This window comes from Sinohyriopsis cumingii, unplaced genomic scaffold (assembly GCF_028554795.1).
Source record: "Sinohyriopsis cumingii isolate HCF-2022 unplaced genomic scaffold, ASM2855479v2 utg000356l, whole genome shotgun sequence".
In the NCBI taxonomy this organism is placed as follows: domain Eukaryota; kingdom Metazoa; phylum Mollusca; class Bivalvia; order Unionida; family Unionidae; genus Sinohyriopsis; species Sinohyriopsis cumingii.
Genome location: NW_028315891.1, coordinates 398,133 through 412,405, shown reverse-complemented (window position 1 = coordinate 412,405; position 14,273 = coordinate 398,133). Strand labels below are relative to the sequence as shown.

The window sequence follows — 14,273 nt, the reverse complement described above, 5'->3', positions numbered from 1 at the left end:
ACGACTTGTTTACATCTGTCAGAAAGGTTGTATCTTCCTAGAGTTTGTTGATTTTTTTAGTAAGGTCGTATCTTGCTGGAGTATGTTGTGTCATTCATGCGTATCTCTTTGGACATCTACATCAGGTTGACACTATATAGCCACTATTGTACTGAGGTGACTTAAAAAGAGCTGCTACAAACAAATATCTTCGGTGGCAGGTGACCAACATTCAGAATTTTCCCCTCTTTCCAGTGCAGATAACATGATTTGACTCTCTGAACGTGAGGGGGGGGGGGTAATTGTAGTGATACTTACCAAATTGGTAATGTTTTGGGAACACGAACATCCAGTTAGATATGAGATCAGATGTTTATCATTTGGGTTGAAAATAATATCAGACATATCAAAAATCAATTAAGTACATGTACTTTTAATTTAAAATGTCATTCTTGCAACTTGTTAATAAAAGAAATTACAGAAAATCAATAACCTAAAGCTATTGCTTACGTTACTGTTGGTGATTATATGGTATACATTCGTAGCGACATCTCAAAGCTACTCTGATGTGAAACCAACCACGGTTATCGGGGCAGTTCAAAATGGTCACTGTTTACATTCGGGTGGGGATGCGGTTCTAGCATGTGATGGAAACGACCCAGGACATTAAAACTATGGTGACCAACTCTTTGAACCAAATGTTTGATCATTTAGTGATTTTAATAATCAATGCTTATTATTTTCTGTTTCAATTTCAATGCTATTGTATCGACAAAACTTGAATTGGATTCAAAGACAGTGTACTTATGCAACAAAATAAACGAAGAACCAATTGAGGACCAAACGAAGAATCAGTTATCGATTTTATTCTTTAAAAGTATTTCTTCTACTGAGAAATATAAAATTAATTTTATCTCATGCAACGCTTCTACATAACTCTCATCCCCTTTTATATATCACATTTATTCCAGAGGTACCAGGCTAGTACATGTATTTAGTGACACAGTGCCTTATCAGAGTGCCTTTACAGAATGGAACACAGTGCATGTATTCAGGGCCCTTCTTGGATTTGTTCAGTGAATCCTGGATATGCATCCTCCCATTCCTTGCTATGGTGAACAGCTGCCATTTTTGTTGTTCTTTCTTTGCTGGGGACATACTGCTACTAGCAGCTCTTAGTTCAAATAATAAGTCTCCTATAGTTACATTGTACAAATAATAAGTCTCCTATAGTTACATTGTACAAATAATAAGTCTCCTATAGTTACATTGTACAAATAATAAGTCTCCTATAGTTACATTGTACAAATAATAAGTCTCCTATAGTTACATTGTACAAATAATAAGTCTCCTGTAGTTACATTGTACAAATAATAAGTCTCCTATAGTTACATTGTACAAATAATAAGTCTCCTATAGTTACATTGTACAAATAATAAGTCTCCTATAGTTACATTGTACAAATAATAAGTCTCCTATAGTTACATTGTACAAATAATAAGTCTCCTATAGTTACATTGTACAAATAATAAGTCTCCTATAGTTACATTGTACAAATAATAAGTCTCCTATAGTTACATTGTACAAATAATAAGTCTCCTATAGTTACATTGTACAAATAATAAGTCTCCTATAGTTACATTGTACATGGCCGAATCAAGTCAATGTTTGGAGGGGGGTCCAAATTTTCAAAAGGGCCCCAAAGCAAAAGTCTATGCGTCTATTTCCTCAAAGTTTGTTTAATTCCCAATAAACGTGCGCAAGAATTAAATGATGGACAAATTTCAAGTGACAAGTGACTGTACGAGTGTGTGTGTGTCTTTTAAGAGGGGTCCGGAAACCCCTGGCACCCCCCATCCGGCCCTGTCATATTCAATCCCCGCACGGAAATAACATGGATACGCTACATGCACGCACATCATCATATCTCATTTTCTGCGAGACCATGAGCTATTCGTCCAGCTCAATGGTTCGACCTAGTTGAATCTGTGGACATTAAACTTATTTTTGTTTCTGCTATAATTTTCTTTGCTCGTATACTTTTTACAATGCAACCATATTATCTGAAAACGTATGAAAAACAGAACAAAATGCGGGCAATTCGTATTTGTTGAGAAATCTGCCTCTGACAGCCAATTATACCATATTTTACATTTATTCCCGTTATTTGTGTATGGACAGCTTTTCAAGTTTATCCAGCACAGCTAATATTTAGTTATTTCTATAAATGTATAATGAAATTAAAATACGGTGATTTCTGGTACATATTGTTTAGTACAATTGTCAAAGAATGGCGTTAATGTTTCCGTTATATTTTCAAGTTACAAGTGATCACGTTTACCCAAAACAGGAATCCTGCAAGTATGGTATATTTCGTAGTGTGATACTGAAATGTGTACGTGAAAAAAAAATGTACTACAACAGTGATGATACTACTTTTATTGGCACAGCGGTGATATCACTTTTGGAACTAATTTCTTTTCTTAACCCATCTAGGAAGTATATATGCCCTTACGTACGCTACTCAAAAACCGTTATTTCCATATTTACGTCGATTTTATTTTTTGTCTTCTTCTGATTCTTTTATCCGTCTCTTCTTCCCTTCTTATCTCAGTCCATATCAAGATAAGCAGAGTTTCAAATGTGTCCAAGTAGACTTCAATTATTAACTTCATTATAACTAGTTTTCTACATGATTCATAGAAACTATTAGTGACTGACCTTACATGACCTGATGACGTGTCACAATACGGTATTGTATAACTGTAATACTCGACGATAAGCAGTACACATTTTACCCCCCCCCCCCAAAAAAAAATCAAGATTAAATATGGTAATAAATAATTTTTAAGTAGCAATTTTAACTCGCATCGCAATTGTGTTTGAAAACGAGAGAAAAATCGGGAATTTCTTACCAATGGACAACCTAAAATTTCAGGCAGCGTCTGAAACGGAACTAGACGGCAAGCTTACAAAGGCCAGATAAAAAGTTCCGTTTCAATACAAAAAAAAAAAAAAAAAAAAAAAAAAAATAGAACCAAAATCCTTACAAGTAAACGCGCCATCATTAAAAATCTGTTGTATTAAGATTTTACGCTCTGTAGTAGCACCGCTTCGGTGGCCTAATGGTTAGAGCGTCCGCCTCTGAAGCGGGAAGTCGTCGGTTCGTTCCCCGGCCGAGTCATACCAAAGACTTACAAAAATTGTACTAACAGCTACCTCGCTTGGCGCTCAGCATTAAGAGGTTAGTGTTACGACTGGTCGGCCTGGTGTCAGGATAATGTGACTGGGTGGGACATCATGCGACATGATACCCCAGTGCTAGACATCACTATAAACTGCCACACTGCAGACATCGTAGAGATATGAATGAAAACTTGTTAAAGCTACGTTAAAAATCCAAATCACACGCACGCATACACACACACTTACGCTCTGTAGTCTGTCAGATATAATCGTTCCGTGATGTTTCTACATTATCCCACCCCAGTAATATCAGTCCCCATATAAAATGCGTTAACAAAAATAAAAATCTCTTTATTTTCGTACTAATACAGGTCATTAATTTGACAAAATACAAAATTAGAAGCATGATATGTAGAAACTAAATTTGCTAGAGATCGCTGTCCTGAAATTAGAAAAGTTAGGAATTATTTTATCGATGTTGTAATGCTGCGCTTCGCATTGGTACATAATGGAGGAAATCCATGTCATTGGAAGGGTTTTACCTTACAGAAAGATACATACTAAGAAGAAAATTATCTTTTTGGAGTAGATATATTACAGTGTTTCACTCATAAAGTGGATACAATTTGTATTGTCAATACAATGCTTCCATTTCACTTGTGAAATATTTCCGTATAGGTACAGAAAAACGTAGTATCTTCTATATACAAACTTTTGACTTCATTCATACAAAGCGTAGTTAAGCGCTCGCTTTTACCAATCACTGCCATCCCGCCTCTCCGCCAAGGTTCGAGTCTCGGGTTCGGCAATATTGCGTAAATTAGAAAACTTACCAGTAGCTTCCCGTGTGTTGGGTTTTTCTTACAGGGGTTTTCCCAGGTTCTTCCTCCAACGGTTAGACTGGCTGACATGTATAGCGTGTCGTGTGCTCAAAAATGGCTTTAAACCCACAGCAACATCAACAGCAGCAAAACACGTTATGTAATTTTTATATCCCTCATACAGAATGTTAATCTTATATCATATATTTTATACCATTGCTACATTTATAAAAGAACATTACATACACATACTTTTGGCTTGATTCATACAAAATGATGGACATTGTAAATGACACATTTTACACAATTTCATGCAAAATGGAATCTTACATGCACAATTTTAATTTCGTCAACGCAGAATTAGTATTATTTTTACATGATGTAGTATCATTCATATACAACGGGAGATCTTACATACACAATTTGAACATTATCAAACCAAACGGGGACCTCACATACACAACTCTAACCTCATTTCTACAAAATGGCGAGGCAAACATTTAGATATTACACACACAGTCGTTTGATACTATGAAGTTATATTCTAAATCATTTAATTCAGTGGTTTGTACTAATGTAAAAGTATATGTATACTTGGTTTTAAGAGTTCCAGTCATGCCAAGATCGATCTAAGGTGAAATCAACTACTAAGAAGGTCAGGAATGGCACGCGAAATTGAATGTAGGTTACGTAAATAATTGTGGAAGGCTATCATGCTTGTCCTAGCGTTTGATTGGTCTGTGAGATTTGAAGGTCAGAACAGGGATATTTTGTTTACGACTTTTTGAGTTATGTTGAAACGATACGATTTCGTTGTTCGAAAAATTATGGGGAATCAGATTTGTTTATTTGAAACGCAAAAGAACACAATATAATGAAGATACACGCACCAAGTTATATATTTTCAGTCATACACAGCGTTAGTAAGAGTCAGAGGGGAATTTGTGATTTACATGTTGTTTGATACAGCAGAGTGAACAATTTTGGATTTGGATTTAAACAGTACTTTGAAAAATATGTGACAATATTCAAAGACTTGTATATTTAATTCATTCAATTTCGAGAACTTCAGTGATATCCTTCGTTCACGACATTATATTGAAGTAATAACATTTGGATTAATAGTTTTGTTAAATTCAGCGTTATCACGGTAATACGTAAGAACTATACAAGCTTCGTTCAGATTACCTTAAACCAGTTTCGGGATGATTGAGAAATTGATAGTACATTATTAGGATTACATTCAAGAAATTCATATACTGTGAGTTATTTTTTATTCTTTCACTTTGTTTGAGTTCATATTTTATTAAAATGAATTTACATTATGGAAGCTGATATGTTTGTTGGGTTAATCTTGGAAGCTTGTCCAAAATCGAACTTTATTTGAATATTTTCAGGATTTGAGTTTATTTAAATAATTTTCGAAGTTTTAATATTTCATATACATTTTTTATGTTTGAATTTCAATATCTTAAATTTTAGTGTCTCTTATTTTGATTTCTTAACTGGGAAATTAGTAGTCAAACCAACATGTTTTCACCATTACCTCTAAAGTAGAGAATTTTATAGCTGACCTTACCCAGGTCAAATTAGAGTCCTTAAAGAAGGGCGGGTTACTTGAACTTGCTAAACATTATGATCGTGCTGAGGCGAATCGTTCCTGGATGAAACAGGATATCAAGAATCTTTTGACAGATTATTTGGTGAACCAGAACGTTTTTGATCAAAGTGTTTATGGTTGGATAAAGAAGAATCCGTTTGGTTCGAACAGGAAATCAAGAGAAATAGGCTAAATACAACTTCAGCTTTGGCAAGAGACGCAACAAAGTTTGGAAAAGGAGAAAGACAGCGAAAGGCAAGAAATAAAGAGAAAAGAGATGAACAAACAAGGGAATGAGATAAAGGAAGAGAGAAAGAAGATAGGGAAATGTAGAAGTTACAAATACAAATGCAAGAGAGAGAGAGAGAGAGAGAGAGAGAGAGAGAGAGACAGAGAGAGAGATAAAGCTAGGCAAATGCAAGAGAAAAAGGAGAAAGAAAGAGAATTTAGATTAAGGAAATTGGAACTGACCAATAAAGGGCGTTCTTATGACAATACAAGTTTATATTTTGATCTATCCAAACTCATCATACATGTCCCCCATTTCAGAGAAAATGAGGTAGACAAATATTTTCTCAGTTTTGAGAAAATCGCTGAGAATTTAAAAGGATTACTGGACCTCATTATTGCAGAATGTATTTACTGGTAAAATTAGTGATGTCTATACTGCCATCGCATCTGAACATAAAGCTGATAATGATGTGGTCAAAGAAAATGTATTGAAGGCTTATGATATGGTGCCTGGGACCTTTTGTCAAAATGTTTGAAATTGTAGAAAGGAAATCTTGAATTTGCATGGGGAAAAAGGCGTTTGTTTAATAGAAAGTGTATATCCAAGAAGGTTGGTAGAGATTCCGATAATCTTGAACAACACGTACTGACTGAAGGGTCCAAGAATTGTGTCACTACTGATATTAGAATACACCTTGATAAGACGGTGATTGAAACTTTAGAGTAGGAAGCTAGTACATCTCACTAATGTTTTTCTTTATTCACAAGGTTCCATTTGTAAATGATCTTCCTCTCAAATGGTTTCAATTGAGAGACCATTTCAGGGTCGTTTGAGTACTTACAAACCTCAAACTGGTATAATTGTGAAGAACCAAATTTCTGATAAGATGGATTAGAAAACCTTGTCTCGCCCCTCTCCCCGGCTCTTACTATAAGAAGAATGGGCACTTTATTTCAGATTGCTTTAGGATGAAAAATAAGCAACATAATTCTAACAGAGCAATCCCAAATACCCTTGTTTCTAAGAAGTCAAGGTCACAGTTATGTCTTTAAAGAGATGCTTATGTGAGGGTTTGCATACCCCAATCTGATTTTGATATGGAGAATCATGAACCATTCATGGCAAAGGGTACAGTGTCACTTGTTTAGCTTCTTAGAGACTTTTAGCAGGCGTAATGTAGGGAGTACTATCGGCCTGTATACCTTCAGCTTTGTCTGAAGACTAAATGCCTCATATTCCATACAATGTGGTGTAGTCTGTCTGGCATTCATTTCGTCATTGATGTCGACCTTCTGGGACAGAGTGTTGCCAAGATAGGTGAACCTACTCATTACTCTCAGTGTATGACCGTTGATTGTGATGTTTAGCTTAATGTACGGTTTTCCTGGAGCTGGATGATACACTATTTCAGTTTTCTTTGTACTGATCGTAAGGCCAATATTTGTGCAAAATTTGATCTTGTCGACGCTGCATTGCATGTCAGCTTCAGAGCCAGCACTGGGGACGCAGTCATCAGCAAATAGTAAGTCTCTGACGATGTATGTCGTGACCATAGTTTTTGCTTGAAGCCACCTGAGGTTTAAAAGATTGCCATCAGTTCGCTAGCTGATGCTGATTCCCACATCACCATCTCTGAAGGCATTAGTAAGCATGGCGGAGAACATGAGTCTGAAAAGTACCCAGCCTTGATTCCCCTATTCAAGACAGGAAAGGCCTCAGACGTCTCAACATTGTCCCGGACTTAAGCTTATACGCCGTCATGGAATTACTGCATCATGGTGATAAATTTCCTTGGGAATCCGTACTTGGTCATGATCTTCCACAGGCCCTCTCTACTAAAAGTGTCGAAGGCCTTGGTCAGGTCGCCAAAGGTGGAGAAAAGCTCAGCGTTCTGCTCCTGGCACTTCTCTTGTATCGGCCTAGCAGCAAACACCATGCCGATGGTTCCAAGTTCCTTCCGGAATCCACAATGGCTCGCAGGTAGGAGTTCTTGGTCAAGGTGTGAAGGGGGACAATTGAGTAGAATCCTGGCGAGTATCTTGCCTGCTATGGAGAGCAAAGATATACATCGGTGATTGTCAGAGGCCTGATGATACCCTTTGCACTTATACAGGTGTATAATGGAAACGTCCTTGAATACCTTGGGATCATCTCTTTCTGCCACATGAGCTGAAACAACTGATGGAGCTCTTCAGTCAGAGCTGCACCGTTTTCTTTGTATATCTTGGCTGGGATTGAGTCTGAGCCAGGAAACTTGTCGCTAGAGAGCAGACGTATCACTCTCTAGGTCTCTAACAGGGATGGTGGGTCATCCAGTAATTAATTGACTTACACTAGGGGCAGACGATCAATGTCTTCATCAATGATGGATGTTGTGTAGTTCAGAACGCAGCTGAAGTACTCGGCCCACCTTTCAAGAATTTCTTTGTCTTTTCCTACCTGCACTCAGAAGAAGGGATGATCAAGATGAAGAGGGGCCATAGGCTTCTTTCAGCTCATCTTAAAACTTCTTCATATCATGCTTGTCAGCGCAGCTTTGGATCTCACCAGCTTTGCTACTCAACCAAGAGTTCTGCATTTGCCAGAGTCTCTGTTTCTGACCATCTACATGAATGCTTTAAATATCTTCATGTGATGTTAAATTGCAGTTTTATTTAAAAATAAAAATATGAAGTTGGAGAACTATGGTTCATATATTTTGTTGCCTGGTTCCATTTTTCCAACAAGATTAAACTTGACTTTTGAAAACAACTTCTTTCCATTTTGCAGTGTCACAGCGCTGTAGACCAATAATAATTAAAGAGTGAGGCCAATCCATGATGTATGTCAGAGGAATAAGTGGTCAGCACTTGTATAAACCAAATGGATTACAATAATGATCACTCTTGTTGCAGTTGTAAAACAGTTATGAAATGCAACAGAAGTTCCTTATTATTCATTCAGTACAACTGAACACTTACCAGTATTTAGATACAATAATATCCAGAGAATAGAAACAGCATTGTTCCAATCTAAGGTCACTAGGATTGCTTTGTAAAATAAATAGTTTTCATTATGCATACAGACTATTCCTATCACTGAGAGACCTAGAAACAAGGGCCACAGCTAGGGAGCTAAATATTAATCAGATTATCAATGTCTTCTTGGAACTTTTAGAAAAGCATGTAGTGTTTTCTTTTTCAAATTTTTTTCTTCAGGGAAGTTAGATAAGCAGGGTAGATCTATTGTTTGGGTAAATGGAAAGGACCTTTATCTAGGATTGGAGAGGACAGCATCATGCACCTGTTTCTGTACACTTTACAAGACTCTCTGTGTGTGCGTGTGTGTGTGTGTTTTGTGTGTGTGCTATGTGTGTGTGTGTGAGCATGGATAAGAACAGACAATCTGAGCTAGTCTTTTTTATGTGACACAGGTTTATATGTAGGTATATTATAGGAGTTTAATAGTTTGCAACTTATGATCGAGAGGCCAAATCCTGGGAACAAGAACTGACCTTGGAGTAGATGACATTGTAATTGACAAATCAATTTATTTATGTAAATCCAATATGTGTCTGATTCTAGGATTGGGATCTGGAAACTTCATCAACTTATGATCTAGTGGCTATGACCGCTTCAGTGGCTAGTGGTTAGAGAGTCTGCCTTGGATGCCTTAGACTGCAGGTTCAAACTCCGGCAGAGCCATACCAAAGACTTACAAAAATGGTGCTAAAAGCTGCCTCGCTAGGTGCTCAGCATTATGAGGTTTGTGTTAGGACTGGTCGGCCTGGTGTCAGGATAATGTTACTGAGTGGGACGTCATGCTACATGTCTTTGGTATGATGCCCCAGTGCTAGACACCACTATAAACTGCCAGACTCCAGACATCATAGTGATATGGCTGGAAACTTTTAAAGCTACATTAAAAATCCAATCACACAAACAGTCTAGTGGCTATGTCCATAGGGCTAAGGACAGTTACAGAGGTCACTATCATCTATATATCTAACACAGTGTTTATGACTAAATATATAACTACTATTGTGCTGCAGTGGTGTAAATGTTTTTACATACATACATACATACATACATACATGCAATGCTAGTTAGCTTGAGGTGAAAATTTAGAATGCCTTGAAGCATGTCAATGAAACAATGTTACTGAATCACATCATTTACAAAGACAAGCAGTCAATGTTTAATTTAAAAAAAATTAAGGGGATACTGCTGAAAACTTACTCAAAACAATACAATATGTTTCTCTCCCTTAAGGATGCTTCTTTAAACAGTCCCATGGTACATGTACAACTTCTTGTTTTGATGCAGCTCTTTTTGGATGCAGAGTACAGATACAAGGCAGCTATCAACCTGCAATACAATGATCTATACATGATGTATGGTAGCTATCCCTGTATAGATTACCCATCAACCTGCAATACCTGCAATACAGTGATCTATACATCATGTATGGTAGCTATCCCTGCACAGATCACCCATCAACCTGCAATACAGTGATCTATACATGATGTATGGTAGCTATCCCTGCATAGATCACCCATCAACCTGCAATACAATGATCTATACATGATGTATGGTAGCTATCCGTGCATAGATCACCCATCAACCTGCAATACAATGATCTATACATGATGTATGGTAGCTATCCCTGCATAGATCACCCATCAACCTGCAATACAATGATCTATACATGATGTATGGTAGCTATCCCTGCATAGATCACCCATCAACCTTCAATACAATGATCTATACATGATGTATGGTAGCTATCCCTGCACAGATCACCCATCAACCTTCAATACAATGATCTATACATGATGTATGGTAGCTATCCCTGCACAGATCACCCATCAACCTGCAATACAATGATCTATACATGATGTATGGTAGCTATCCCTGCACAGATCACCCATCAACCTGCAATACAATGATCTATACACGATGTATGATAGCTATCTCTGCATAGATCACCCATCAAAGTGCAATACAATGATCTATACATGATGTATGGTAGCTATCCCTGCATAGATCACCCATCAACCTTCAATACAATGATCTATACATGATGTATGGTAGCTATCCCTGCATAGATCACCCATCAACGTGCAATACAGTGATCTATACATGATGTATGGTAGCTATCCCTGTATAGATCACCCCAAAACTCTTGGAAAAAGCTGCTGTATTACAGAACATAAATAATACTAGCTAATGGATTTTGAAGATTAAGAGTAACATCTGAAGCATATCAGTGAGACATGAAAAATCATATCATTTACAGACATGCAACTGATGTCTTTGTTTCCCAGAATCTTCTTACCTGCTGGTCAAATCATTTAAAAAATCAGTAACATATTTTCCTCACAATAACAGTTTGTTGACCTATTACCATTTCATTAATTACTATGCTGTAGAAGATTTCATTCAGAAATAATGTGTATTAATGTATACTAATGTGTATCACATACATACATACATGCATGGATGCATACATACATACATACATGCATGGATGCATACATACATACATACATACATACATGCATGGATGCATACATACATACATACATACATACATATATACATATACACATGCATACAGTTTGAAGCAGCATAATGTAAAGGTTTCCTTTCTTAATTCTACCCCAAACTGCCACAAACCCACACTCACTTATGAAAAGGATCTGGAACTTTTGTGCACATATATATATATATATATATATATATATATATATATATATATATATATATATATATATATATATATATATACTATTATCAAGCATTCTTCTATAGAATCCAGGGATAGCACTTTCCATTATGTCTGGTGTATATTTATAATTATCTCTCTCTCTCTCTCTCTCTCTCTCTCTCTCTCTCTCTCTATATATATATATATATATATATATATATATATATATATATATATATATATATATATATATATAACAACTTGATATCTGTCTGGTAAAGGTGTAGGAGTGTTTGAGTTGGATGCCAACCAACTCATTAAAGCATAACTCGTTTTATGTGCAATTAAATACAAAAAAAGCACCCATACCCCCTCTTCATCTAGGGAATATTTGATCAAAATATTGAAACTGAAGCCAATGAATCATACCACAAAGTATAGTATCATTTTAAGATGGCGTCATGCCATGCTGTTCTTCCTTGCACCAGGTCATTTTGCTCTCTTGTCAATCTATATTGTACACACTGCCATATCTTGTTTCAAAACAACTTTCCCTATTTTTGCTTACAAAATACCCCATTTCATTTATCATGACCATAAACAGTTGCTGATGTCCATGATTTTATTTACGTGTGTGTTTCTATATATAACATTGTATATTACTTTTCTCCAACAGATTCTCAGTATAGGACAAGCTATCTCATGTGGCTGGGCTCCGGCTCTCTGAATGATGATTTATATTTCAACTGTACATCAATAACAAATGCAAAAATATTATTATTATTATTATTATTAAAATTAATAAGAAAGATTGATTAATAACAGTTTGATATAAATGATTCTGATGATCTAGAATACTGGAATGCACTCTTTTAGTAATTAGTAGGACTGGTCACCTCAAGTGGCTGAACGCTGGCTTGGTGGCTGATAATTTCTGTGGAGATAAGGTCTAAAAACAATATAGCATACAAAAAAACAAAATAATAATAATAATACAAATAATAGAAAAGAGGGATTTAATAAATGATAAAAATTACTTTCAGTTTCAGTTATCCAGATCATGTGAATATCCAGTCTTTTCTTAATGGTAGAAGAAAATCATACATGTAACTCAAATTCTAAACTCATGAAAGCATGGTCCTCATTCCCAAGACCTGGATACACTAAATTTAGCTGATGCTTGTGCCACTTATTCTCATTTATCATCATTATATATCATCACCATCATCATCATCATCATCATCATCATCTTCGTTGTCATTGGTTTTAAAACTGGTTCTCTTGAAGGAAGGGTCATAAAGCAGTGCTGCACTTAGGATCCAATAGGCAGGATAATTGCGCCCCATACCTTTCAAATTTAGTGGACGCTTAACAATTTGGAGGAACAAATTACAGGTCTGCCACCTTAGTTTTGTGGTCTGAACTGTACTACCACATTTTCCTTGAACACTTTCATTATTGCACTAAAGGTTTTGTCATGTTTGTAAGTAATTCATAAAAAATATTAACGTGTTGGAATATCTGGTAAACCTGAAATGAGTCGCACCAAGGAATTGTTTACTGAAGCTCCTGCTCTCATTTAACTTAGTGTACATTCATTATCTACCAGCATTTATTATAATTACTTTTCTTTCCAAACTAACAAATTATTAACCAAATGGCAACTTGTGTACTGATATAAGTATAGTCTCTTTGGTCATTACTTCAAACATAAAACTAAATATGCCTTGCCATCAAGCCATCATCAGTCTCAACATATGTTACATTAACAGCTGTCAAACAATTTACACTGCAATTTACTCAAGCTTTGCCAGATGCATCATTTTAAAATAGATATTCACTGCCATCTTACTTTTGTCATGCATGCACCTCTGAGACTTTGTAAATTGCTGGTGCCAACAGAGACATGGGTGGTCATCAACTATAATGAAAATTGTAGGCATATTTTTCTAATAAAAAAGTGCACAGGGTCAACATTTGGCCTCACAGTCCAGTTAATTTTCCTATACAGACTCTACATTTGTTTGTCAGTACTGAGCTTTATTGGTGTCCAAATCCGAATATATCATGTGTTGATCTAAAGTATCGTTAAAGATAAACTCACAATGATTACTTCTTACGGGTTAACTAGTTATCATTGGAGAGGCTGAACTGTAAACAAATCAATGTGCAATGGGTCACAGATTTCACTTCCGGATCAGCATCGATGCCTCATTACTAACTGTGCACTATTGCCAAACTACATACAGACAACCACACCATAATGCTCATATTCTAACGAATAAACAATTACCTTTACATCAATGCCAGTAATACCTAAATCTAACTCTTGTATCAACACTAAAATAAGACAGGACAAAGTGATCTAAAAATAGACTGAGATCACATTCATGGGATACTGACCTGGAAGTAATTATTATGACAGGAGGCCTATCAGGGTTAGATATTTTCACTTGAATTGAAAAAAAAGCTTTATCTGTGATAAAATAAATGTGTCTGAAATTCTGGTGCAAAGTATCAATGAACTTGATCTATACATATGACCAGTGCTGCTTAAGGCCTTCCAGGGCTCTAAGTTCTGAAAATATTATGGTGTCCCCACCATCTCATACAAAATGTGAAACTCACAAATACAATTTTAAACGCTAAAAAGGTGGGAATTAATACCAGTGTTGTCATCAGTCCAAATCAAAATACTCATACATACGGATCAAAATGGTCATATATAATTCATTCAATTTTATCATCAACAATTAATTTTAATTTT

The 14,273-nt window shown here is 36.0% G+C and overlaps 1 protein-coding gene across 1 annotated transcript; it reads right to left on the bottom strand.

Moving 5' to 3' along the window:
- Positions 1–7,583: 7,583 nt before the first annotated feature.
- LOC149774284 (uncharacterized) lies at positions 7,584–12,852 on the bottom strand. Its single transcript, XM_089945507.1, has 2 exons — positions 12,729–12,852; positions 7,584–7,987 (listed from the first exon to the last, which is right to left on the bottom strand). Exons 1-2 carry the CDS (start codon positions 12,850–12,852, stop codon positions 7,584–7,586), a joined length of 528 nt encoding a protein of 175 aa, XP_089801633.1.
- Positions 12,853–14,273: the final 1,421 nt, after the last annotated feature.

What these genes read in the sequence shown, in the direction of transcription:
- LOC149774284 (XM_089945507.1), bottom strand. Translation starts at nt 12,852, where the DNA reads ATGGGGCGCAATTATCCTGCCTATTGGATCCTAAGTGCAGCACTGCTT. An exon ending in TGATGATGATGATGATGATG is followed by an intron (nt 7,988 to 12,728) that starts GTGATGATATAT and finishes CAGTTGTTTCAG; the next exon opens with CTCATGTGGCAGAAAGAGAT.